This window comes from Cyprinodon tularosa, unplaced genomic scaffold, assembly GCF_016077235.1.
Source record: "Cyprinodon tularosa strain WSP-4 unplaced genomic scaffold, ASM1607723v1 ctg185, whole genome shotgun sequence".
Taxonomy (NCBI): domain Eukaryota; kingdom Metazoa; phylum Chordata; class Actinopteri; order Cyprinodontiformes; family Cyprinodontidae; genus Cyprinodon; species Cyprinodon tularosa.
Genome location: NW_024038643.1, coordinates 948,666 through 975,031, shown reverse-complemented (window position 1 = coordinate 975,031; position 26,366 = coordinate 948,666). Strand labels below are relative to the sequence as shown.

The 26,366-nt window shown below is 37.3% G+C and overlaps 1 protein-coding gene across 1 annotated transcript; it reads right to left on the bottom strand.

Moving 5' to 3' along the window:
* Positions 1 to 98: 98 nt before the first annotated feature.
* LOC119781930 (thrombospondin-2-like) lies at positions 99 to 25,653 on the bottom strand. The gene is made up of 22 exons (XM_038282575.1): positions 25,530 to 25,653; positions 25,177 to 25,402; positions 24,970 to 25,035; positions 24,737 to 24,867; positions 24,100 to 24,291; positions 23,412 to 23,505; positions 23,167 to 23,328; positions 18,305 to 18,481; positions 18,056 to 18,229; positions 17,628 to 17,758; positions 17,165 to 17,299; positions 16,842 to 17,060; positions 16,652 to 16,759; positions 13,807 to 13,966; positions 13,313 to 13,431; positions 12,972 to 13,206; positions 8,819 to 9,046; positions 8,617 to 8,747; positions 8,278 to 8,418; positions 5,402 to 5,499; positions 1,802 to 1,941; positions 99 to 490 (listed from the first exon to the last, which is right to left on the bottom strand). Exons 3-22 carry the CDS (start codon positions 25,031 to 25,033, stop codon positions 483 to 485), a joined length of 2,847 nt encoding a protein of 948 aa, XP_038138503.1. The 5' UTR covers positions 25,034 to 25,035; positions 25,177 to 25,402; positions 25,530 to 25,653; the 3' UTR covers positions 99 to 482.
* Positions 25,654 to 26,366: the final 713 nt, after the last annotated feature.

Genomic DNA, 26,366 nt, shown 5'->3' with positions numbered 1-26,366 from the left:
ACCCACCAGGGGGCGCCAGAGACCACTCCACCATCTTATATTCTGGCTTCACCCACTATGGCGTCATTAGACAAAAGAGAAAACATACAACAAAGCAGTTGATCAAAAAAACACGGTTTTTATTGATAAGTTACCACCAAACATGTCCTCAGTTTGCTCTGTCAGTATTTTCGCCTGTTGTATGTCTGGCCTTTCATAATAAATAATTATTTACAGCCACTAGGAAGGTGCAAATAAAAGCAACAAAAGGTGTCATTAGACATGCAGCCAGAGGAGTAATATACAATGAATGAGAGTCTTTAATCGATACTGTTGCATAAAAAGCTGACAGATAGATAGAATATGGTCACTAACTGATAGTGATGGTAGGATAAAGGCCTGGTGCATCCTCTGTTATCTCCCTTGCCCTCTTATAAAAGTCCTTGTTTTTATTGTTGTGGTTCTCTGGCTGTTTGCTGTGCTGCAGCATCCCAAAAAGTGCTTCAGTTGTCTGAGAATCAGAAAGAAAGCAAGATCAATGTCATGACTTCAAAGACATTATGATCTGAGGCATGAATCAGAGCCCTCATACATTACTCTTTCTACATGGGTAAAAGATTTCCATTTCCCACCTAACTCTATTTTACACCAGCTTTACAAACCCTGCTGGGCTGTATAAGATACCTCAACGCAGAAATATCAGCTCTAAAGACCTTAATTTTTTTGTTCTTCTATGTGGTGTTAACATCTGTTTACCTTTTTCTCATTTTCTCTCTTATTTATTAGTTTAGTTAAGATAGTTAACACAAAGTAGCGTATAACTGTGAAGTGAAAGCAAACACATTCACAAATTAAAATCTAAATACTGTGACATGCAATGTATTTCCCACTTTGCTCCAATGCCCCAATAAAAAATAAAGGGCAACCATCTACCTGCAAAAGTCCCAGAATCAATAAATTAACAATTTGTTTGTTAATTTATTGTTAATTTATTGTTAATCAAATCTCTGTAAAATCCAGTTTTTCCATAAAGGTCTCTAATGATCATTAAAAAGAAAAAAAAAAAGAAAAAAAAAAACAAGACACTGTAATCTTTTAAAAAAAATTAAATATGTCAAAACTATCCACCGTTAGGGTAAGATAATATGTTGGTGGCATACCTATGCAACCGAGGCGCTCTTTTTTAGCACAAACAGGAAAGCTGGTCAGAGTTTATAAAAAATTTAATACAGGATAATGCTTTAAAAAAAATCCTGTTAGAGGTTTCCAAAAGACTCAAAGCTGGGGCAGGGGTTCACCTTCCAAAAAGAATTGCCATAAATAAACACCCATAGACGTAACGGAATTACTAACACACAGGAAGCATGCTCATGTCAATTTTCAAATGCATGTTCCAGAGGCTTATATTCAAATGCATGCCACTCTATGCGGATTTTGATTTGTATTTATTTATTTTTTTTGTAATATTGTTTCTTTTTTCTACCATCTTTTTTCCATATATATGTCTTTGCAGATTTAAGTAATAAAATCCTATAAAAATACAATGTACTTTGTAGGGGAATAAATGTGAAAAAAGGAAAGATGTTCATATATTTTTTGCAAGGTTATTTTTTTTTATGCTTTGTAACTGTCTGCTATGCATCATTGTGCATTATTCACGAGTGGAGGAAAACACAGAATAGAAATGAGACATCCTATATTCTGACAAAGTGGCAAACTTCCAATTTACCGGCAGCAATTGGAAATATTCAGATTCATAAAAAGGTAAATAATATTTTAAAAAAAGAAAGAAATTAAGAATACATTTGGATGGACATCTTACCTCTGCACTCGTATCGTAGGTCTGAGAAGATAACTTGTTCCTGAGAGAAGACAAACAGCCCCAGTCTGCCTCCAGCCAGGGTGTGGTCATAAACTGCTCCCGAATCAGCCAGAATCCCTCTACCCTCATACACAACCACCCTGAAGCAGGAGCAGAATACAGGTAAAAACAATACAAATGTAAACTAATTGTACATGCAGGGAGCAACCAGAAGACCTAAAGTTATTTCCATTTAAAATGTTATTTCTATAAACATTATTTGTTTAACAACTACCTTTTAAAATGTAGCAGATGCACCAAATTATCAAAAAAATGCGCTGGATTCAATCTAAAATCGCAACCTGAGAAATCATGGAGTGTCCTGAGGTTAAATACCAAGAGAAGTGACAGAGATGCCTCCCTCCAATGTGATTTAACATATCAAGAAGATATTACAAGAGGATTTACTTCACTAACAAACACATAACAGTTCCTTATTCTATATTTTGATAAAACTAATCACAGTCAGTGTTGCATGTTGAATATAGTTTGTATACAAATATAGCTAAATGTTATTTTATATACTTTATATATTTGCCTCTGGTGCTTGTTGGAGTATTTTCTAAGCAGATATACAGAAGTAGCCATTTAAAATTTCCCAACTTTCCTTGATGGCCCCTCTTCTGGTCCCCTACAATTCCTTTTTAAACATCAATCTTTGTACTAAAATGTTCTCTATGCCATGATTTGTGGACATTAGGATCTAAAAAGAAGTGTTATTTCCTGGTGAGCCCTTGTAATTCAGTGAAAGTCAGATAAATTCAGTGGAGTCAGATAAAAAAAAAAATAATGCAGGCCCAGCAGAAGGCCAGTGGCTGGAAGTTAAAGGGGATTTTGCTGGGAGTTGCAGGGGAGTAGCCTGCCATTTGGCTGGCGTTTGACTGGGAAGGGTCATTTTGAATAGATGCTACTGTACTTCAAAGCATTAAAGATCTTTAGAAAAAAAAATAAAAAAATAAAAAAATAAATAAATAAATAAATATATATATATATATATATATATATATATATATATTTTTTTTTTCTTTTTTTTTTTTTTTTTTTTTTCGGTCTTGTACTGGAAGTTGAAGGTGTTTACAGTAAAAAGGTATATCTATGTATAGTTCCACACATTCTCATATTAACTCTTCAGACTGTTTGCTGACATATTGATTCTATGGAAATATCAGTGTTTCTCACAACCGTGTCCTATCTGACTACTTTAATTAACACTCAAACTTTATTTACTGGAATTCTCCTCTCTAGAAAGAAGGTTTCTCTTTAGATAATTATAATATCATACTGTAATAAATTTTAAAGAATCCTAGCCATTTTTTTATATCTCCTCTGTATCATAGAACAATACTGTAAAGGACAACCATTTCATTTATCTCCCTTCAAAGATTAGTGATTATATATACAGGGTTACTTATTCTCTGCGCACTCCTTTAGACAACATAGCCCTTTGAAAAAAAAAAGGACTCCCTTAATAGGAAACTGGCTTCTTGGTATAATTCAGAGCTACATACTTTAAAGCATGATGTTAGGAAACTGGAGAGAACATGCCACTCTACACATCTATAAGAATCCAACAGAATCTGGAAAAACAGTCTAATGCTGTATAAAATGACCCTTCATTTAACAAAAAAAGCATTATCCTAATTAATAGAGCAAAATAAGAATTATTCACCATTTCCTTGTACTACATTTGCCAAACTTACCGATAGTCGAAACTGTTAAACTGTCGATTCCCCCAGCAGTAATGGCTTTATGAAAATATTTATAAATAAGATTGATCTTGTTACAATTAAAATCATTGGCACCCCTCCAAATATGATTGGCTCATCTGTGGAAGGTGAAGTAGCATTGGAGGTAACTATGGAACCTGAGCTGTGTTTGGACTAGTTTGGTATGTCTGCTTTTTTCTCCTTGATTCCCCCATCAGCCTCTGCTGAGGGCCGCTCACACTGACCCCCTTTCTGTTGGAGGTTTTTTCCTGTTAAAAGGGAGTTTTTCTTCTCCACTTTCACTGCATACACACATGGTGTGAGTGATTGCTATAGAGTGAATGACACAGTGCAAGCAAATATCTACTGTTTCTGCATGCTCATCCAGGAGGTCCAAATCCTACAAGGTCAGTGACTCGGTGCAATAAGCAGGGTTTCCTTTCATGAGAACTTGTGTCCAATCTGACCGTACTTAATATTCTGATTGAATGTTAGGCGCAAGAGATGACATGTTATGAATCACACTATATAAATAATGTAATTGAGAGTACCATCCTCTGTTGTGCTATAGTGATTACTACCTTGTTAGACAGTTGACCCTTAGGTCTCCCAAACCATATTCTGTTTGAAAGTAAATGTTTAATCCAAGTGATTGTTGGTGCCTCCAGATGAGTCTTCTGAAGTTGCTGACAAGATAAACTAGACTAAATTGTTAAAATGCAACGGAAAAATCAGAGAATGTGATGTTTACAGTGCTGTCTGCCTTGTCTTAATGACAGAAGACTTGTTGAAGCAGATCTATGATGGAATCTTCAACTCCCAACTCCACGGCACTAAAGCAAAAGTAATATTGCTTATTTTTCTTAGTACATAGCTAAAAGTGTTGTCAGCAGTAGTATTTCCATCAGGAATAATATAAATACAATATTGTGATTAAACTATAGATAGATGGATAGATGGATAGATAGATGGATAGATGGATGGATAGACTATTAGTTTTAAATGGTAAGTATGCTGTTTTCCTATTAACCTGCAAAAAAATATATTTTTTTCTGTATACCACAATTATAAAATATGTACATTCCATCAACCAGGATCATGATAACAACAACCTAGTACCTTTTCAAAAATATCAATAAATGTATTTGGTTTAAAGTCCCAGAGCTCTGCTGTCTTTTCAGACTCACCTTTTATAAAAGGACCACTTTCTATAAGTGCATTCATTCAGTGCCTATAATATATGATGAGTGTTTATTTAATGTTTTAAATGGGGATAAGTAGGCCTGAAGGGGAGAGTGATTTTTCTCCTTCTTTGGCTAAAAATCTCACTGTGGTTTTGAAAATCTCAACATCCACAAAGCAAAAACACATAGCAAAGGTAACTCAATTCATTAGGTTGTTTTTATTCTTCCCTTCATGCTATTCCAAGCCCATTAGTGAGGGGAAGAACTAAAATGAAGCAGATGTTGCAGATTGGGCAGAACCCAGTGTGCCAGAAGAAATGGATTCCACTGTTATCATAAAAATAACTCCTGGAGGTGGATGATGTTTCTTAGGCTGAAAAAATTAAAATTCTTGAACAGGATGTGCCACATTTAATGTACTAATTCTGAGTACTCTGAAGTTAACCTTCACTGAACACAAACAGTAAAAAAAAAAAAAAAATCTTTATTATTATAGAAAAAAACATTTTTTCGACTGGAAATAATTAAACAAGCAGGTAACGCACATTCTATAATTTAGCTTGGTTTATGACAACATTATAGAAATAGAAAGCTAAGTAAACAAAAAGGGTTCACATCAACATGAAAAAACTTCAGGAACTATCAGTAATCCATCATAACTGCTACCGTACCTGATAAACCCAGTCTTGGGTCGATGTGTAAGGTGCATGCGGTATGCTGTGTAGTCCTTCCAGCCAATTTTATTGGGGTCATGCCACAATGTTCTGACCTAAAACAGATATGCAGGTTGATTGCAAGGATGATCTAAAAAATTTATACAGTATTTTGTATAAAAAGTACGTAGAGCATTAAAAGGACAATTTGTGTATCTAGGAGTACGTAGAACATAAACCCTTCATTTTCCCATTAACAGCCTTTATGACTGTTTACAGGAAAAAGGATTAGCCGGAGGTGTTAAAAGTATTAATGTTTACAGTTTAAAAAAACTTTTGTGGAAGTTAGAGTTTGGAATTAAACTTTGTACTCAAGTAAAAGTGTAAAAGCACCATTTTTATAACTACTTAAATTATCAAATTAAAAGTAATGCAGGAAATAATTTAAGGACCACAGTTTTAAACCTTATACTGGTTATTGCACTACCCTATCAAAGGACATTTTTCTACAATTCTGGATGATAACTTGCTTATACTTAATGTTCTTACTTTTATAACTAATGGTAACATGGTACAATTTAACTTTGCATCATCTTGGAAAACTATTTATTTTAGTATGTGGCGAACCACAAGTTGTTGCAGTAGCAAGTTCAACCACAAAGAACTTAATTATCTGGATGTAAAAAATAATTGTGATGTTTTTTTTCTTTTTTTTTTATGTTAACAGGCCATAAGGAAAATGAGCTTAAATTAAATAAAACAAACAAGTCTATTTTTAAAATGTAAGGGGTAGAAAATAGAGATAAAAAAAAAAAAAATCAAGCAATAAAGGCAAAAAGTTGTCTAAAAAATAATTACTCCAGTAAAGCATAGATGGAAAAACTTTCTACTTAAGGTAATAAAGTAATTGTACTTCGTTATCTAACACCTCTGGCAATACCAGTAGTTATTGCTTATTACTAATAAAGAAAAAGTTTTTTTTTTATATAAATTTACCACATTCCACTAAATATTACCATAAATAAGGTGTTAACAGGAACAGTTTTACTATTATCCTTAATACAATATATGCAGTTCATGCTTCATTCATCTACCCATTGAGTAGAAGTTGAGGTAAACAGGCCTTGAAGAGAAAACCAGACCTCCCTCTTTTCAGTGACATTTCCCAGCTTATTCTGAGTACCTCAGGTATTTTTATCCCCAAAATAGTTTGCTTTGCTCTGACTTCTCCTTTCTGCAGGATGTTTATGGAAAACATCTGGCTTCCCTTTTTGGAATATTCCTGAATGGTGTTCCTGAAACTATTTAACATAATCTTTTTCAATACTTCCAATACCTGTAATGCTCTTTTATAGTTATGCTAGCCACTGGTCTTTTAACTTTTAAAAGTGAACCCAGCCACCCTGAGCCCATTTAAGCTACTTTTATCAAGCATCTTGATCTCTCAGTCATGCCCATTTCATGATCGCTTGGATGACGGACCACTAAATTGATCGCTTTGCCTCTATGTTCAGCCCCTTTTTTGCAATAGCAGAATGACACAACCACAAAAAACATACAAGTTCTCCACCCTAATGATGAACAACACCAAAGAACCAAGATATGATCCACTTTGGTTGATACAGGAATTGGGCCCTAAGCTGGATGGGGCTTTCCAATTTCTTCTAGTTGAGATTTGACTCTCATCCTGGCTGTTTAACAATATGCTGCAAATTATTCCAATGTACCATAAATCTTATGATTTTTAAGATACCAGCAGAGCTACAGTATATACAAGCAAAGCTATATTGTAGGTTCTTAAACCAGATATACAGTAGCAGCCATTAAAATGGCCCTTCCCAGTCAAAAGCCAGCTGAATGGCAGCAAAATCCCCTCCAACTTCCAACCACTGGCCTTCTAAGGGGCGTGCATATTTTTTTACTCTAACTCCACCCTTTCATTGAATTACTGGGTCTGACCAGGAGATAACCTTTCTCTTTAGATCTTAATGTCCACAAATCATGGCTGAAAGAATATTTTAGATTTTTTTAAGAAGGAATTGTAAGGAACTAGCCATGGACCAGCCAAGGATCAGTCAAGGGCACATCAAAGAAAGTGGAGAAATTTTGAATGGCTACTACTGTATTCCAGTCAGACTTGGATGTTCTACTTTTTAGTGTTTACAAGACAGGATTGCTTAACTCTCTTAAAATGTGCAAATTTTCACATAGAATAGGCTTTTTTTCATTGTTATGGTTGTAATAGTGACTGTAGTGGTCCTTTATGAGTGACGCAGTATACCCGTGTTCACAAGCAGGAAACGGGAAGCAGGAAGAGGTTCTTTTAGAGTTTATGTTCTGACTCTTTGAACATGCTTTGTTTTGACACATTTACCCTTCAATAAAATCATCTCTATGATTTTAAGCTTATTTCTCATGTTTTGTCATGATCATAGAACACAAAGCTAGCTGTTCACTTTAACCTCTACTGTATGGGAATAAAGAATGTTCATGTAGATTTTCCAATTTCTTTTCCAATTAGTAAACAGCAATACCATTGGTAATAGGACTGATTTAGCAACTTCGACCAAAGTCATAAGTAAGGGTACTCTAGTTGTAAGATACACTAAAAGTCCATCAAAAAAGAGCATTAATAAATAAATACAAGCTCAATTTGTGCTCTCTAATTCTGCAATATGAGATCTTTATGATTTAATTTGTATTTTCTTTACATATTTCATTCATTTATTTAATTTATTAAATATTATGATTTTAATTTATTGTGAGACAAAAATTTGTGTTTATTCTTATATTTTAATTTTAGTTTTTAACAGTTTGAAATTTTATTTTTAAAGTTTCAAAGTTTGTAAGTCCAAAACTTAGAGTGAAAAAGTGCATATTTTCTTTTTTTTTACCTGGTGTCTTGTGTTTCCAGTGTGCCACAGAGCATTGCGTAGGTACTCCCCCGGCCCTGTGCTAGAATGGACGAGTTTTATTGACAGTCCAGCTGTGGCAAAAGCTTTTGAGGGCCTCTGCTCCCAGTAACCTTGAGACACCTGCATGCAAAGAAAGAATTACGATAAAAGGAAAGTGAATGTTCATTTACGATCTGTATGTGAGAGAGGATGGATCACTACAAACAAATTTAAAAAAGAGCTAAGCTTTTGTTGTTATTAACTCTTCCTTTTTTGCCAATGAAACCTGTAATATAAAACATTATAGAAGAATGATTCTGAATTAAGAGGCTGGCTCACCTGTTTCCACATGACAACGTAGAACCGCCGACTGGACTGATAAGCAAACACAGTCCCTGCATAGTCGTCATCACGGTTGGTGTTAACGTAAAATGTCACACTGAAGTCTACTGCACTAAACTTGTCATAGCCTGTTGAAGAGTAGACATATTCGATTTCCTGCTAAACCACAGAAATATTATTACTTATATTTATATCTTACCTAATGCAATCCCAGGGTCAGAGTTGGCTTTCTGCAGCAGCTCTGTTCCCTGACTTCGGATTATCCATAAGGGGTCAGACTGTGTTGTTCCTTTAGGGTCCAACAAAACAACCTGAAACTTCCTGAAGTCTGTCACCCCAATATCATGGTTCAGAGGACAAGCATCCAGTGCATCTGGAATGCTGTCATTGTCAAAGTCATCGAAGCATGCGTCCCCACTGCCATCACCTATGAGTAAATGGACAGGGAAAAAGAAAGAACAGATACATGGCTTTGTGCATTTGAAGAATAAAATAGTGGTTTTCTTTAATGGGCAATGTGTCCTACCACCCAGGGGACTCTCTTTTGGGGGGAGTATAATCAATTCAAAAAAGTTATTAGTAAAGCTATTTCCACATGAATCCAAGCTAATGAGCCTCATTTTTTTTTTTTTTTTTTTACAGTGATTTGGACTGCATATGGATTTACGAAAACTTAGTTTGGGATTTATAAAGACTTTGTTGAATTAGTTACATGACAAACTGAGTATTTATGGTTATTTCTTTTTGGCATTAGCAGAGACCTGACAGATATTCCTAGAGATTTAGAAAGACATAGAAATAAAAACATTCAAACAATACTTTTAACCTATTTTAATACCTGTTTTAAACTAGAATCTGTGAATTGATGAGCAATTGACCTGCAGTCTCACCTTGATTTTTCTTGAGCAGTTTAACAGTAAATTTATACAAACAGACGAAAGTAACAGTGTTTTTTTTAAGCAGAGAAGTTAAGTGCTGTTGGCTCAATCACTGTTTTATTGGAAAGCAAGCTAATATTGTCACTAAAACACAGCAAGCAGTAGAAGAATTTTCTTATGTCATGATGAATTAGACGTATCTTAAAGGAATAGTACACCCAAAACATGATTAGCCTTCATTTTCTACTCACCCCCATGCTGAACAACACTCTGGAGTACTTTTTTGATATCTCAAATGCATCTGGAGATCTGGGAGGCTTCTTGCTGTCTGCTGACATTCAAATAATGGAGGTCTATGGCGCCCGAGACAGAAAGGTCCATAAAAGTCCATAAAAACGTGTCAATATTCCTCCATACTGCTCGTCCAATGTATTCCAAGTGTCCTGAGTGGGTAGCGTCCATAATTTACTCGAAACGAAGTCATTTAGAATGTTTTTAGAGCATAAACAGTAGTGTATAGGATTTCCTAATAGCGCCCCCCATGCGCGCTCACGACGCTACGGAAGCCGGTGTTATGCCCAAAAGTGCATGCCTGCCGAAATATGCATCCCCAGTCGCGGGAGCGCGCCTCGCTCTGTTGAACTGCATATCGACGAGGAAAACGGATTAAAATATGTTCAATGGAGCTTAGGTTCTTATATTAACGATATAAAAACGTTTAAAAATACCTCTCGTGGGAAAAAAAACTTGTGGTTATTTCGCAGATTAATTTACAAAAGTACGGATTTTTTTGAACAACATTAAATCCACAGATTTTGACCATGGTACGGCTGATTTATTTGTTGTGGTCTCTTGCTATTTACACACAACACTAAACCGTGATAGCCGAAGTGAGTTTTGAGTTTGCAAAGCTTTCTCTTAAGTGGAAAATCAAACGCGCACCTACAAAGCACAGCGTTCACAGACCAGTGAGATGCGTTCGCTGCGCGTCATTCAGCTATGGTGCATTCAGGAGCATTGGAACATTTTAAACTTACAAGAATGAGGCATAAAACAGAACTGTATTTTTACTTAACTGTATTGTATTTTTTTTTTTTTTGTTTATGCACATCTGCTAGCTTTTTATTCTAAAAAATCTATAATATTACAGCAGCAATTTATCAAAGTTTTTCAAAATCCTGTTTAAAAGCTCCAAATGGGGCTTCAGATCATATGAAGCAACAATTGCACTGTCATTGTTTTACAGGGCAGTATTTGCATTTGCTGATCCTTGTACTTAATTACTGATGAATATACAGGAATACAGATGTACAAGTGTTAACTCCTCTGAGATAGCAGGGGATGGAATTTTTGGCAAGGACCTGCCAAAAAATGCATCCCCCTTGTTTTTAACTTAAAAATTGTCTCACAGTCATGAAATTCACACTGGTAGCTCAGCACACATGTGGAAGCAGGTAGAATTTGTCACGTCAGCTACAAGTGTATATTTCTGGATAAAAGCAGGGGATGCAATGTTTGGCAAGGACCTGCCAAAAAATGCATCCCCCTTGTTTTTAACCTAAGGACCTGCCAAAAAATGCATCCCCCTTGTTTTTAACTTAAAAATTGTCCCACACACATGAAATTCACACTGGTAGCTCAGCACACATGTGGAAGCAGGTAGAATTTGTCACGTCAGCTACAAGTGTATATTTCTGGATAAAAGCAGGGGATGCAATGTTTGGCAAGGACCTGCCAAAAAATGCATCCCCCTTGTTTTTAACCTAAGGACCTGCCAAAAATTGCATCCCCTGCTTTTATCCAGAAATATAGATTTGTAGCTGATGTTTCAATTTCTACCTGCTTCCACATGTGTGCTGAGCTACCAGTGTGAATTTCATGTGTGTGGGACAATTTTTAAGTTAAAAACAAGGGGGATGCATTTTTTGGCAGGTCCTTAGGTTAAAAACAAGGGGGATGCATTTTTTGGCAGGTCCTTGCCAAAAATTGCATCCCCTGCTTTTTTCCAGAAATATAGATTTGTAGCTGATGTTTCAATTTCTACCTGCTTCCACATGTGTGCTGAGCTACCAGTGTGAATTTCATGTGTGTGGGACAATTTTTAAGTTAAAAACAAGGGGGATGCATTTTTTGGCAGGTCTTTACCAAAAATTGCATCCCCTGCTTTTTTCCAGAAATATAGATTTGTAGCTGATGTTTCAATTTCTACCTGCTTCCACATGTGTGCTGAGCTACCAGTGTGAATTTCATGTGTGTGGGACAATCTTTAAGTTAAAAACAAGGGGGATGCATTTTTTGGCAGGTCCTTGCCAAAAATTCCATCCCCTGCTATCTCAGAGGAGTTGACACTTGTACATCTGTATTCCTGTATATTCATCAGTAATTAAGTACAAGGATCAGCAAATGCAAATACTGCCCTGTAAAACAATGACAGTGCAATTGTTGCTTCATATGATCTGAAGCCCCATTTGGAGCTTTTAAACAGGATTTTGAAAAACATTGATAAATTGCTGCTGTAATATTATAGATTTTTTAGAATAAAAAGCTAGCAGATGTGCATAAACAAACAAAAAAAAAATACAATACAGTTCAGTAAAAATACAGTTCTGTTTTATGCCTCATTCTTGTAAGTTTAAAATGTTCTAATGCTCCTGAATGCACCATAGCTTTCTGACGCGCAGCGAACGCATCTCACTGGTCTGTGAACGCTGTGCTTTGTAGGTGCGCGTTTGATTTTCCACTTAAGAAAAAGCTTTGCAAACTCAAAACTCACTTCGGCTATCACGGTTTAGTGTTGTGTGTAAATAGCAAGAGACCACAACAAATAAATCAGCCGTACCATGGTCAAAATCTTTGGATTTAATGTTGTTCAAAAAATCCATACTTTTGTAAATTAATCTGCCAAATAACCACAACTTTTTTCCCACGAGAGGTATTTTTAAACGTTTTTATATCATTAATATAAGAACCTAAGCTCCATTGAACATATTTTAATCCGTTTTCCTCGTCGATATGCAGTTCAAAAGAGCGAGGCGCGCTCCCGCGACTGGGGATGCATATTTCGGCAGGCATGCACTTTTGGGCATAACACCGGCTTCCGTAGAATCGTGAGCGCGCATGGGGGCGCTATTAGGAAATCCTATACACTACTGTTTAGGCTCTAAAACGTTCTAAATGACTTCGTTTCGAGTAAATTCTGGATGCTACCCACTCAGGACACTTGGATTACATTGGACGAGCAGTATGGAGGAATATTGACACGTTTTTGTGGACTTTTGTGGACCTTTCTGTCTCGGGCGCCATAGACCTCCATTATTTGAATGTCAGCAGACAGCAAGAAGCCTCCCAGATCTCCAGATGCATTTGAGATATCAAAAAAGTACGCCAGAGTTTTGTTCAGCATGGGGGTGAGTAGAAAATGAAGGCTAATCATGTTTTGGGTGTACTATTCCTTTAAAAGCTGGTATTACTGACCATCTGAGTCAAGCTGGTCCCTGTTGGGAACCAGTCTACAATTGTCCCGGTCATCTGGGATTCCATCGTTGTCATCATCGGGGTCACAGACGTCTCCCTCTCCATCCTTATCATGGTCTGCCTGGTTGCTATTGGCAATGTAGGGACAGTTGTCCAGAGAGTTTTGATGTCCATCCTCATCGATGTCATTGTTGTTGTCGCACATGTCCCCCACCAGGTCACTGTCAGAGTCGAGCTACGAGAACACCCAGAGTATATACACAATGGGTTTATATTGTTAAAACTCTTAGATCTTTGTATTATGCTGAGATGTGTGTGTTTCTGTTTGCAATTGTAGGAACCTGCAGGGGGTTGTGAAGAAGAGGACAGTTGTCGCACTGATCTCCGACACCATCCAGGTCTGTGTCCCTCTGGTCAGAGTTGTACACATAAGGGCAGTTGTCATGCTCATTCAGTTTCTCTATACAAAGATAGTTAAAAAATAAAAATTTGTCAGATTTATATTATTTACTGTCCTTTTTTCTCTTCCATTCAGTATGTCATAGAGTCAGATGCTAAAACACTATCAACACTTATTTTTTTATATATTTTTTTTACCATTGAGTTTATATTCACATTTTTGGTGCAGTAAAGAGAAAAAAAAAAAGTTCTACAATCTGATAAAATTATATAATTCATCCGGGGGTATGGCTTTTCCAATAGTCAACCACTCAGACAGTTTTCCAGCTTTAACAACTGCTTCTTCTCAAGATGTAGATCATTAAGCCAGAAAGTTAATGTTTGGGTGAAAAAAAGTTATATGTTTAAAGACTACTTAATAGCTTTTAGCTTTTACCATCTCCATCTATGTCAATGCTGCAGGCATCTCCTTCTCCATTGCCATCGGTGTCCGTCTGCTTAGGGTTGCTGTCAAAAGGACAGTTATCACAGGAATCCCCGACCCCATCCACATCAGAGTCAAACTGTCGAGGGTTGAACATCACTGGGCAGTTGTCCTATCCAGCAAAAAAGCATTGAAATGCATATGTATATACTTGAACAATGTTTAATTGACATTTCAAATTTTGATTACAATAACATTAAAATCATTTGTAAAAAATAATACAACATAAAAACACTGCAGACTAAAGGTAGACAGGAAATGAAAAAAAGCCATGAAATGCAAGAAAACTAAGAAAATACAAGAAAAAAAAAACAACTCATGCCAAAACTAACTGAGATATATTAGTTATCTTTTGTTGTGCAGTCTTTCCAGATGCTAATAGCATATTTTTATACTGCTGCTGTAGTAATTGAAATTTCTTGCTCTACATTCATGTGTAAAGCAATGTAATTTCTTAGTGGACAAATAGATATTTATTATATTGATAAAAATGCCGAAATTTTTAAGTAATATCAATAAAAAAAAAATAACAACTAAAAATACATTTAAATCTTCTCTAAAACATGTGACTCACTTGGGGAAATAAATTAATCAGAACACCTCCCATTTATGCCTGCTTAAAGGAATAGTACACCCAAAACATGATTAGCCTTCATTTTCTACTCACCCCCATGCTGAACAAAACTCTGGAGTACTTTTTTGATATCTCAAATGCATCTGGAGATCTGGGAGGCTTCTTGCTGTCTGCTGACATTCAAATAATGGAGGTCTATGGCGCCCGAGACAGAAAGGTCCATAAAAGTCCATAAAAACGTGTCAATATTCCTCCATACTGCTCGTCCAATGTATTCCAAGTGTCCTGAGTGGGTAGCGTCCATAATTTACTCGAAACGAAGTCATTTAGAATGTTTTTAGAGCATAAACAGTAGTGTATAGGATTTCCTAATAGCGCCCCCATGCGCGCTCACGACGCTACGGAAGCCGGCAGACCAAACCAGCGCATTCAGCTCGGCAAAGAACTCATGCTCTTCCTCAACACTGAAGTCCTCAGACATTTTTCTTTCGTTGTTTCTTTCTTTGCACAGGTAAACAGCACATTTCTTCTTCTACGCTTGCATTATCGGCAGAGCAGACGCTGAATGCGCACTTCCTTCCGGTTTGTTCTGCCGGCTTCCGTAGAATCGTGAGCGCGCATGGGGGCGCTATTAGGAAATCCTATACACTACTGTTTAGACTCTAAAACGTTCTAAATGACTTCGTTTCGAGTAAATTCTGGATGCTACCCACTCAGGACACTTGGATTACATTGGACGACCAGTATGGGGGAATATTGACACGTTTTTGTGGACTTTTGTGGACCTTTCTGTCTCGGGCGCCATAAACCTCCATTATTTGAATGTCAGCAGACAGCAAGAAGCCTCCCAGATCTCCAGATGCATTTGAGATATCAAAAAAGTACGCCAGAGTTTTGTTCAGCATGGGGGTGAGTAGAAAATGAAGGCTAATCATGTTTTGGGTGTACTATTCCTTTAAATCTGCAAATATTACATGAAAATAATACATCATGTGCACTTGATTGTGACGTCATACTACAGAACATTGTAGAAGCTTTGCCTGTCTAAACCATTAAATCAATTTCAAAAAAATTATTTTTAAAGAATTTGACATTATCCACTCAAATTGAGGAAATTTGGAGCAATTGCCAATTTGTTCATGTTGGGAAAGTTCATCCTGAAAGCAGTGTCTACATTCTAGAAGACTTCAAAATGTATTAAATATGATTTCAGGGGCTACAGTACAACATGCTCTCTGTACTGTTGAAAATATATGCTAGTTCACTAATAAAATTCGCAACTAGTAAAGACAGTGACAAGTAAAGGCAGTGCTAAACTTTTGGAATCTGTTCATATACTTGAATTAAGTTAAACTATATTTAGTATTTTCACCACTGTTCTTCACCTTTTTTTCTGAGCACAGAGTAGGGGGCTTGCTTGGACTCACCATGAATCATTGGATACTGTTAGCGATGGAAGATACACCAGACCTGTCATTTAAACTGGGGGAAAAGAAGGCTGCATTTGACGGTCGCATAAGGAGCAGTCTTATTGTTCATTTGAACAGGCCATGGTGCATTACTATGACGTAATCGACTGACAAATCTGGCCTTGAAGGATGCAGGCGGCTGGATTCGAACACACAGTTTGATGTGTAAGGTTTCTTCACAGAGAAAGCTAATTGGCAGACTAATTTACCAGATATAACCTAGAAAATAATAGAACTTTTGAAATACCTTTCTGCAAACAGGTTAGTTTAATTTAGTTAATTTACACTGTATTTACAATATATATCTAGCCTCTTTGGCATAAACCAACGAGAGCACTTTAGGATACAGTTTTGAAGCATGGAAATTGAGGTTCTATGTTTTGGAGAGACTTTGCTCTAAAATGATAATTCCAGCTTACCATTATGGAGCCAACCATAAATTCTAACCTGCATTAGAGGACGCTTAAGGAAAATGTGTGATTATATGTTACAAACATGTTACAAACAGTACTGGTAAATAAGGTACTTTTTGCTGTGGATATATATTTTTTTTTTTGATAAACCTGCATATGGGCAAATTCTCCTCTAAATATATGCACATTGCCTTATTTAAATTAAAGTAAACTGTACCAGCACAGGGTGGTGGAATTTTGTTTGAAATTAAATTTTAGGCACACAATTTCCTTTGCTTGTACTTTAACATAAAACTATTAGTTGGAACTTTTTGCTTTAGGAATATGCCTGACAGCCTCACCCTATCGTCCATGATGTTGTCATTGTCATCATCAGGATCACAAGCGTCCCCCTGTCCGTCCTTGTCAAAGTCTTCCTGTCCAGAGTTTGGCAGCATGGGGCAGTTATCCTGCAGTCAATCAGATCAGATGTAGCCATAACAAAGGTATTTTAGATGAGTATTCATCTAAGGTTTTGTTTTGTTCTCTCACCGGTTCGCAGTGATAGGTGGCATTGTGCTTGCAGGGTAGTCTCTCATTTGGCCAACCATCCAGATCAGAGTCCTCTCCACACACTGAGCCATCTCCGGCAAAGCCAACAGCACATGAGCACTTAAACAAGTCTTCTGATGCCAAACCCAGGTAAATGCAGTCAGCAAACGGGTGGCAAGTGTGTGTGTTGTCTTTACAGGGATTATATGGTTCACACACCTACAATCAGGAAATCTCTTTAAGAATTTATAAGTGTCTGTAGTGATTAGTTTCTTTAAGAGACTTATTTATGTTAAAAGAAGGAAAAAAAACAAAACTGTTACCTGTTTGGTTTTCATGGCTTCCTGCAGCCCTATGCCATACAGCTGGTTTCCTTTGTATCGAGGAGGACAGGGAAGGCAGTAGAAACCAGGATCTGTGTTCACACATTTTATAAAACACAACCCATCCACTTCACACTGAGGAGACAGTGGTAAAGAGGTTTAAGCACAGATGTTAAAATTTATTCACACATTGTTTGATAGTGTAACAGGAAGTGGTACATCGCTAAGGTAAATAACACATGCCTCTTTAAAAAAAATGTGTTTAATTGCAATAAATGAACCTCAAAAGTTTCCTAGGAAGTAAACAAGAAGTATCACAGTGAATATGACTGGGGGGTCCACCTAACCTGACTGGAAACAATCTGAATGCAAGAAGCAGAGGCTCTGGGTAGCTATAGAGGAGCTAAATAGAATCAATTAAATCCCATTTTAAGTAATCTAGTCTTTCTTCTTCCCCCTTTACCTCATTCTCATCCTCACAGTGTGTGCCATTCCCCTTCAGACCAACAGGACAATGTCCACATTCCCAAGATCCATCTATCTTTGAAGTACATTTTACCCCAGGAAAACATGGATTTGAAAGAACACACAGGTCTGAAATAGATGTAAACGTGAATACAATTATGAAACGTTTAGGTAAAACACAAAAAAAAGACAGTTGAGACTAATATGCTGTTCTTTTTTATCATTATTTTGTAATTTGCTAAGCCTCATTAATAGAATAAGGCAGAATAAACAATCAAGGATTTAAAATAATCCATTATCGTTTAAAATATGTTTCCCCAAATAAAAAAATGATTTTTTCCCCCATAGATTTTAAAGCTTAGCCTACTTAGTGAATAATATTTGCATTCAGAGCTTAGATGAATATATACCAGAGCTTTAATTTACCAACAGGACATGGCTGTTTGTTACAGGCTTTGTAGTCTGTGGCTTCCCCAGCACAAGGTTTCCCACCATTCTGAGGAGCTGGGTTCAGACACTCCCGCTGGCGGCTCATAAGGCCTCCACCACAGGAAGTTGAGCATTGCGACCACTCATTCCAGGCTGTCCAGCCTCCTGTGACTACAAACAAACAAACAGAAAATGCATAATTAGTTGAAGTCAAACTCTGAGCTAAAATCATGTATCATTACTCACCGGGGCAGAGTGTGTTGTAGCATGGTTTTGTCTCTCTGGTGTTTCCTGTGCATCCCTTGCCTCCCTTCGATGGTGGAGGATTGTTGCACAGACGGATCCGTGTGATGTTACCTTCCCCGCATGTGGTTGTGCATGCAGACCAAGGAGACCAAAGGCCCCAGTTCCCATCTGCTCGTGCTAGAGATAAAACAAACTAAAATTAACTTCCTTGGACTTCAACTTCAACGTCAACTTCAAAAAATTTGCCAATTGGACTAAGCTTCAGAAAAACGCCTTTGCTTTAATAAAAATTCCATGAAGTGTTTTCTGCACCATTTGATTCAAAGATAAAGAAAAAATGTGTCTGAGATTTGAACACATTTGGAGGACTGTTAAGGAAAACAAGCACAAAGGCCAAGTCATCTTAATGTTTTTATTGGGAATGTGCAACATCCAAGAAAGTCTTTGCTTCTACTTTTCTCTTTATGTGGAAGATCCTTCAAAAAAGATAGCAACAGATCCTTTAACACTGCGAGAGTAAATAGCAAAATCCTTAAACTTCATCCAAAATGTCAATACTTTGCTGGTACCAGTATGTAAAGTGGCTCCAGGGTTCTGAATTGTAGTACTGTATATTGATGATGCAGAGATGCCTGCTTTGATTGGACAACCAAATATTGTCTTCAAAGTAGATCATGTCCTCAGAATGTATTCAAATCATATGCAACTCAACAGACTCCTCTTACTGAGAGAGTAAGTGAATGCAAATAGATCTCCTCCCTCTGTCTTTAAGGCTTAGCCCATCCACCTTACAGAGGACACTCATTAACCACCATCTCATGCTATCAGTCATAATCATAATGGGTTGGTCGGACGTAAATCAGTTCTTTACTTTTTGCTCAACTCTGCTTTTGCGACAGACCTGGATAATGACCACATGACTGGCTTCCTGTCGGGCATTCAGTCAATCCATCTTTGGGAACAACCTACAGTCATTCATAAATACAATGATCCTCCACATCTAGCTTCCAACCTGAAGTTATCAGTTCAGTTTTTAGGGTTGGCAGCCATTGAGTCTTACGTAGACAAGCATCTTCTCATCTTGATCTTCCTCTCCCTCTGCTGCAAACTGCTCAAGTTTGCACTGAAGGTCATGAGACTTAATACAAGAGACAGGCCTGGCAGAGTCCACTAGACAAAAGCTCTATTTGTGAGGTTGATATGGACAATTTATCCCTGATTTGGGAACTTTTCTCAGTAATGTTTATACATTTACCTTCATCCATATTATTATGTTGGGTAGATTATTTAAAAGTTTCTGCACTGGATTGTAGCTTAACAACTAATAGGTAGATATAGCAGCATATTTTTTGAAGCAATCCTCCCTTAAAGGAATAGTACACCCAAAACATGATTAGAATGTTTTTAGAGCATAAACAGTAGTGTATAGGATTTCCTGAAAGCGCGCGCCTGCGCGTTCACGACGCTACGGAAGCCGGCAGACCAAACCAGATGAAAGTGCGCATTCAGCGTCTGCTCTGCCAATAATGCAAGCGTAGAAGAAAAAATTTGCTGTTTACCTGTGCAAAGAAAGAAACAACGAAAGAAAAATGTCTGAGGACTTCAGTGTTGAGGAAGAGCATGAGTTCTTTGCCGAGCTGAATGCGCACTTTCATCTGGTTTGGTCTGCCGCGGTTTCCGTAGCGTCGTGAGCTCGCAGGCGCTCGCTTTCAGGAAATCCCATACACTACTGTTTATGCTCTAAAAACATTCTAAATGACTTCGTTTCGAGTAAATTCTGGATGCTACCCACTCAGGACACTTGGAATACATTGGACGAGCAGTATGGAGGAATATTGACACGTTTTTTGTGGACTTTTATGGACCTTTCTGTCTCGGGCACAATAGACCTCCATTATTTGAATGTCAGCAGACAGCAAGAAGCCTCCCAGATCTCCAGATGCATTTGAGATATCAAAAAAGTACTCCAGAGTGTTGTTCAGCATGGGGGTGAGTAGAAAATGAAGGCTAATCATGTTTTGGGTGTACTATTCCTTTAAAGCGAGATTTAGCCCTGGCTTGTTGAGACTTATATTTTCAAAATTTTTTTTCATAAGAAGGTTTTTGAGTGGGGGCTTAAAGCTTTTAGATTTAATCATTCATTGTGTCATTTGTCTCTATCTAGACCTACAACAAATAATCATTTCAGCTGTTATCCTCCAGCTGGGAGGCCAGCTAGAGTGTAACGTCAAACTAAAATTTCATGTGACTCCCAGTAAATCATGAGAAATATGTATTTGGACCAATATCTGATCTCTCTACCATAAAAAAATACTAACATTTATGACAGTTGTTGTTTTTCGTCCACAGCAAACAGGAAGATCAGAAGAACTGAGCTCACTCTCCCTCTGGAGATCAGTGTAGCTGCTGTGAACGAGCTCAACTGGTGAAGATACTGGGATTTGGCTACTAAGGCAAGCTGGCTGAATCAAGCTCTTCCACATCCTTTACGCAGACCAGCTGCTGAGAACAGTTCCTTTGACTGGGATGAAGCTTCCCAGGGGAGATAAATACTGACAGCTGTGAAGGTGAGGTCCTTATTATAGAGGGCAGTAAATGGGTAATACAATTCAAATAGGGTTAACTGTAAAAAGTAGTAAGGACAAACTCCTTGTAAGCCAGTGTCTGGCTATCGCAAGTACTACTGCAAAGGGGTGGAAGATGCTGGGTCCAGCTGACAGTCCTACTTCAGAACTTCTCTGCATGGAAGGAAGTTTTGGATAAATGCAGATCAACCATTTCCTCCATTGCATAGAGATAAAGCTTCCATAATATATTACGACCTGTATGAGTCCTTTATTACCTGCATGAGCGAAAGTTTAACCACAGAGACTACTTTGCAAAAATATCCATACACCAAAAATGTTCTGTTTTCATTTTGTCTTTTTATCATTATTGGGATTTTATGGTATAAACAAGCTTTCATGAAGTATAGAATATTTCTGCAGGAAAGGCAAAAATGGTTAGGATTTTATTAAAAATACATATATGTGGAAAAGGTGCTGCATGCAGTTTATTCACCTGTTTTTTAATGACACCCTCAGATAAAGTTAAACAAATTAAATGGCCAGCAAAAGTCAGCTAATCAGTTAACCAGATGACCTTTATTATTTATATTAAAAACAACTGATCTGTAAAGGCCACAAAGAATACTATAGACCCTTAAAGACAGCCAGCATCATGTACACCAAGTAAAGCATCAGAAAGGTAAAAAAGAAAGTTGTTTTAGTTTGAAACCTAAAACATTCATATAAAAAATGTGGACTAAGTAAGGTATAATTGCAAACCTACCAAAGCATCCAACTGAACTGAGGCTAGGCAAAGAAGGCATTGATCAGAAAAGCAGAAAGCACCTGTTAACTCTGGAGAAGCTGAAAGGATCCATAACATCATTACTATCAGTTGCTTGCTTGATAATTTGGCATAATCTCAAATATAACTAATCTTTTAAGGAAAAGCTGTCAGAAATCCCATTTACTGTAAGGTTTACTACAGGTCATGTAGGTAACAAGGTAAAGATGCGTAGGAAGTGTCTTTGGTCAATTACGGCCAACCCGTGTGGAGAAACCTAATGCTGCAAGAACCAGTAAAACCAGGAGATGAAAACTAGGAGGCAGCAAAAAGAATTGACCCTGAAGTGTTTCATGTTTAGCTGAAGAGTAATCCAGACAAAGCCAGAGCTATAATGAAGTAGTTTAGAAATAAATGGTGGCTTTTAGAAATCGTGTGTGCTCTGTGGGATTTTTTGAATTGTACATATTTGTTTATATGTGTTGCAGATTAAACATTTTATTAAACTACTTCCTGTCTTGGCCGGGACACTGTAGTGAAAGATATTTTTAATCTCAATGAGATTTTTCCTGGTTAAATAAAGGGAAAAAAATGTTTTGTTCACAGTAAATTTCTCTACTGTTAGATCAATTAAATCAATCAATCAATCAACACAATGTAGTGACTCTGAGGATTAAATACAAACACAAATTTAGAAACTATATTTGTGAAAACTTGCAAAACTATATTGTAAATTTATTTCTTTTCACAGCAAAGTTATTGGCTATTTTATGATGACTTATTGCATACAATGAAAAAATATAATACAACTGTTTTTGGTATCTACTTAATAATATTTAGTTACTTTAACACAATAGTTTTATGTCCTACCCTGCTAACATGATTAAATTGTGTTAAAGTACCTAATAGGATTAAGTAAATGCCAAAAATGGTTCCATTACATTAATGTTACTGGTCTAATGTGAGAAAATGTTAATAGGTTTTGCACGGTGCTGTATGTTCATTTTCAGAATCTTTAGGAATCCCACATTTGGAAGGGGCCCAGACTCTAAATTGGTTAATTGGTTACAAGCAATTTAATTAAGTTTTGCCAATGAAATGTGTTGAAGTTTTCAATTTATAAACTAAATCTATGAACTAAATTTAGAAAACTTAGTTGGAACTACTGACTTCAGTTATTTAATAATTTAACTTTAGTTGGAGTAGCATTTCCTTTTTAGAGTGCACAAAAGGAAAAAAATAATAACTTACCCAAACCAATATTAGCTCATCTTAAGCAGTGCATTTTTTTATCCACATACTGTCAGGAGAATTAAAGCTTCACACAACTGTAAAAGTACCAATATCCAGACTCCATCAGAAAAATGCTTTATTAAAAGTAACCAGTATTAGAAAACATTAGCAGTGTTTATAACCTTTTAAAGACTAGCAGAATTAACCCTCTCTAGAACCTCAACAATTATTCTTTAAGACCTAAACAAAATTGTGGTACTAATCATATTAACATGTAGATTTTGAGACTGATGTCCTACCCTTGCGGTCGCACTTTATCAGTGAGCAGCTGCGGGTTTGAAGCGAGGGCCCCGCGCACCCGCTAATGCCATTACAGGATCGACCACGTTGCTGTCCCCCACGTCCACAAGTGACAGAGCAGTGGGTCCACTCAGACCATGGCGACCAGCCATCTTCCTTTTCTTTACAAAAAGAAATCCTCCGTCAGACATTTAGGAAACTGATGGATCTTTGACAACCATGCCTGACACCGAACTGCACTCACCTAGACAAGCAAGGCAGCATTTTCCATCAACAATGGACGGGTTGATGCAGGATACTGGGGGACAGAGTACCTGCTGACATACTACCTTTCCATCCTGGAATGTTATAAATTTAGATTTTGCAAAAACAGGTTATGTTATTCGATGCAGATGTTTCGATTCACGCCACAGGAATGAAATGCTGTCAGGAGTAAGGCTGTCTACTCCCTGAACACATTCTTGACTAAAACTAATGATATTTTTCTAAAGAGAAACAGACTTAGAGGGATGAGGGTGAAGCAATAAGAAAACAACGACTGGGGCTCCAAGAGACACATGAAACCCTAATGGACACATACAAAACTCTCAGAGTGAGCAAAGTTGATGGTTATGCTTTGACTTTTAAGATAAAGTACCAATTTCTTTCATGCTTAGAGGTAGATCAGTATCACTTGTGTCTGAACAAAGGTAGACTTCAGGAAGCAGGTACAGTAAGCTTGATGTATGATACATGATGTACATTTAAATACATATGGTCAAGTTTAAAAAATATATATAAAAATTTTAAACAAAGCTGATTTCTTTTTTTTTTTGCAGGTCTACAGTCAGAGATTTATGCTCTCTATTCTGTCACTGACACATCATTCATCCACCCTGAGGCTTGCATTAACATCTTAGGTTGTCATGACTTCACGTGTGCTCAGAGCTGACCTGGCAGGAGCAGGAGGTGCAGCTGTCAACCTCCCAGACGTCCCCCTGCTCGTACACCCGTCCATCCTGCATGCACCACACTTCTCCGTCCCTGTCCCTGTCCAGATAGTTGTCTTCCTCGTCCGTCTCACCTCTGCTGCTGTCATTACTCAACTCAGCCAAGGATATACGCATCTCTTCATTTTCTTTTGACTGAAAAAACAAAATATTAAGGTGCTCCCAAATTCTTCTTATAGCATTACAATAGCATATGACATGTACTGTATTAAAAGCAGACTTTTTGAATGATTAATAAAATGCAGAATAAGAAATATTACATTTAAAATAAGATTTTTGAAGTGTTACAAGTAATATTGGCACACTTTTCAAATTTGTGAATATTATAAACTCTGCATTAAAAGTATTCAAACAGGGCTTTATGAATAGTTTGTATAGACCTATAAGGAGAGCACCAAAAACATCAAAAATTAATCCCTGAGGAAACATAAATAAAGGAGCCTGTAGAAGAAACACATTAACCTAACTGGACATGAAAATTTAAATTCTTTAGGTATGATTTTAAGTGAGAAAGCATTGCTACGTAAATATTTTTTACGCCTATTTGACTTATCTGATGGTGCATTTGTGTGCGTCTTACTACTCTTTCCAGATCTTCCAGCAAGTTGTTTGTCACGATACGTAGACCGTGAATTTCAGTGATCATATCCAGCAGCTCATCGCAAGGATGATGACACATTTCTGTGGTTCGGTTGTACATCTTTTTACCATCTACACATAAAAAAAACAACAGATTTTGGTAATACATAGGAACAGGTGTAAAAGGTGCACTGGTAAAAGTAATTTGTATGCCGCTGGGAGTGTGTGGTCTACCTGCACACACAGCCACTGCACACAGGGGAATAAAGAGCCAGGGTAAGTTTCTCAGAGGCCACATTCCTGTTCACAAATGAATCGCACATGGAGTTGCCCCGGAATACAACTTGCATGCATCGCTTCAGACAGTGAGAAGATCTGCTGCCCACAAGATAAAATAAAAACACACCTATTTGTATAAAAGAGGAAATGTTTCTTGCATACCTGCGTATCCCTTGCAGCTCTGCCTTTTTCCACGATTTGGTAACACAGCTGTTAGTCTCGTCCCTGCTGGAGCTCCACAGGGGCTATGATGGAATGTATTCTCCTTTTTCTTATTTCTTAAATCCTTGTCTCCTTATGTTCTTCTCACCTTGGGATCCAAACCATGAAGAACATCAGCAAAAATCAGTTCAGTAATTTGTCGTTGTAGCATCCAGACGGTGGAAACCTGAGTGCAGAACATTTGGATAGCTCTCTAGAAACTTTCTGCATAAAATACTGTGATGATGTATTTGTTTTTGTGTGTGCGTTTGTGTGTGTGTGTGTGTGAGGCACAAGCACGGGTCGTATATTACTTGTCTGTCTGGCAATGAACTGAGCTGCATATCTCACAGAAGTCTCAGAGAAACCCAGCTGGATGGAGGGAGCTGCGGCTCTGTGTGTTAAGTTCTCAGCGCAGGTTTCTCAGGCACATCATTTACACCCCTTACTCCCAAAACTGCTACTGGAAGCCATTCTAAGCTATGCTCTCTCTCTCTCACACACAAACACACAAGTTGATTGGTTCAAAAAGTCTGCTTTTGTTTTAAAGCCAGAAAGATGGCATCATCATAGATCATTTGCGAAGATGAAAAAGTGTGACGTTTGTGTTTTATTATTGTTTGTTTTTGCAGGGTGCCCTGGATTGAGGGGAAAAGACGACCAAGCTGATGGAATCCAAAAAACATTTTTTTTTCTCTGGGATCTCTCTCACTCTGCGTTTGGTCCTCTCCCCGCTGAGTCAAAAAGGCATCATCATCCCGAATCAGATTTTCCATTTGTAGACTCCACATGTGGAATAATGAGTCTCACAGATGTGTGCACACGCCTGTGCCCATACAAACACAGACACACACATATGGCAATTTTCAACAAATCCTGTCCTTACAGGTATAGAAACATCTTAGCAGAGGACATCCAGGAACAGTTAACATGTTTCTTTTTGGAGACTTCTCAGCAGAAAAGGCTCAGAAAGCAGGTGCTCTCTGTGCTCTTAAAAAAAAAAAAAAAGCTCCCAGAGTAATAAGATCTGAGGGGACATTAAAGGTGAAGGCTTGGCCAAGATTGTTTGGCAAAGTGTAGCTTGACATTTTTAGATTGATATATGTCATGAGAGGAACAGTTTGTTCTGGTCTTCTTGTTTGTAGCACATT

Excerpts from the sequence above, each read along its gene's own strand:
- LOC119781930 (XM_038282575.1), bottom strand. The coding sequence starts at position 25,033 with ATGTGGCCTCTGAGAAACTTACCCTGGCTCTTTATTCCCCTGTGTGCA. Across the intron at positions 24,292-24,736 it reads TGGAAGATCTGGAAAGAGTA|TCAAAAGAAAATGAAGAGAT; the intron begins GTAAGACGCACA and ends TTGTTTTTTCAG. Across the intron at positions 1,942-5,401 it reads CCCAAGACTGGGTTTATCAG|GGTGGTTGTGTATGAGGGTA; the intron begins GTACGGTAGCAG and ends CTCCTGCTTCAG.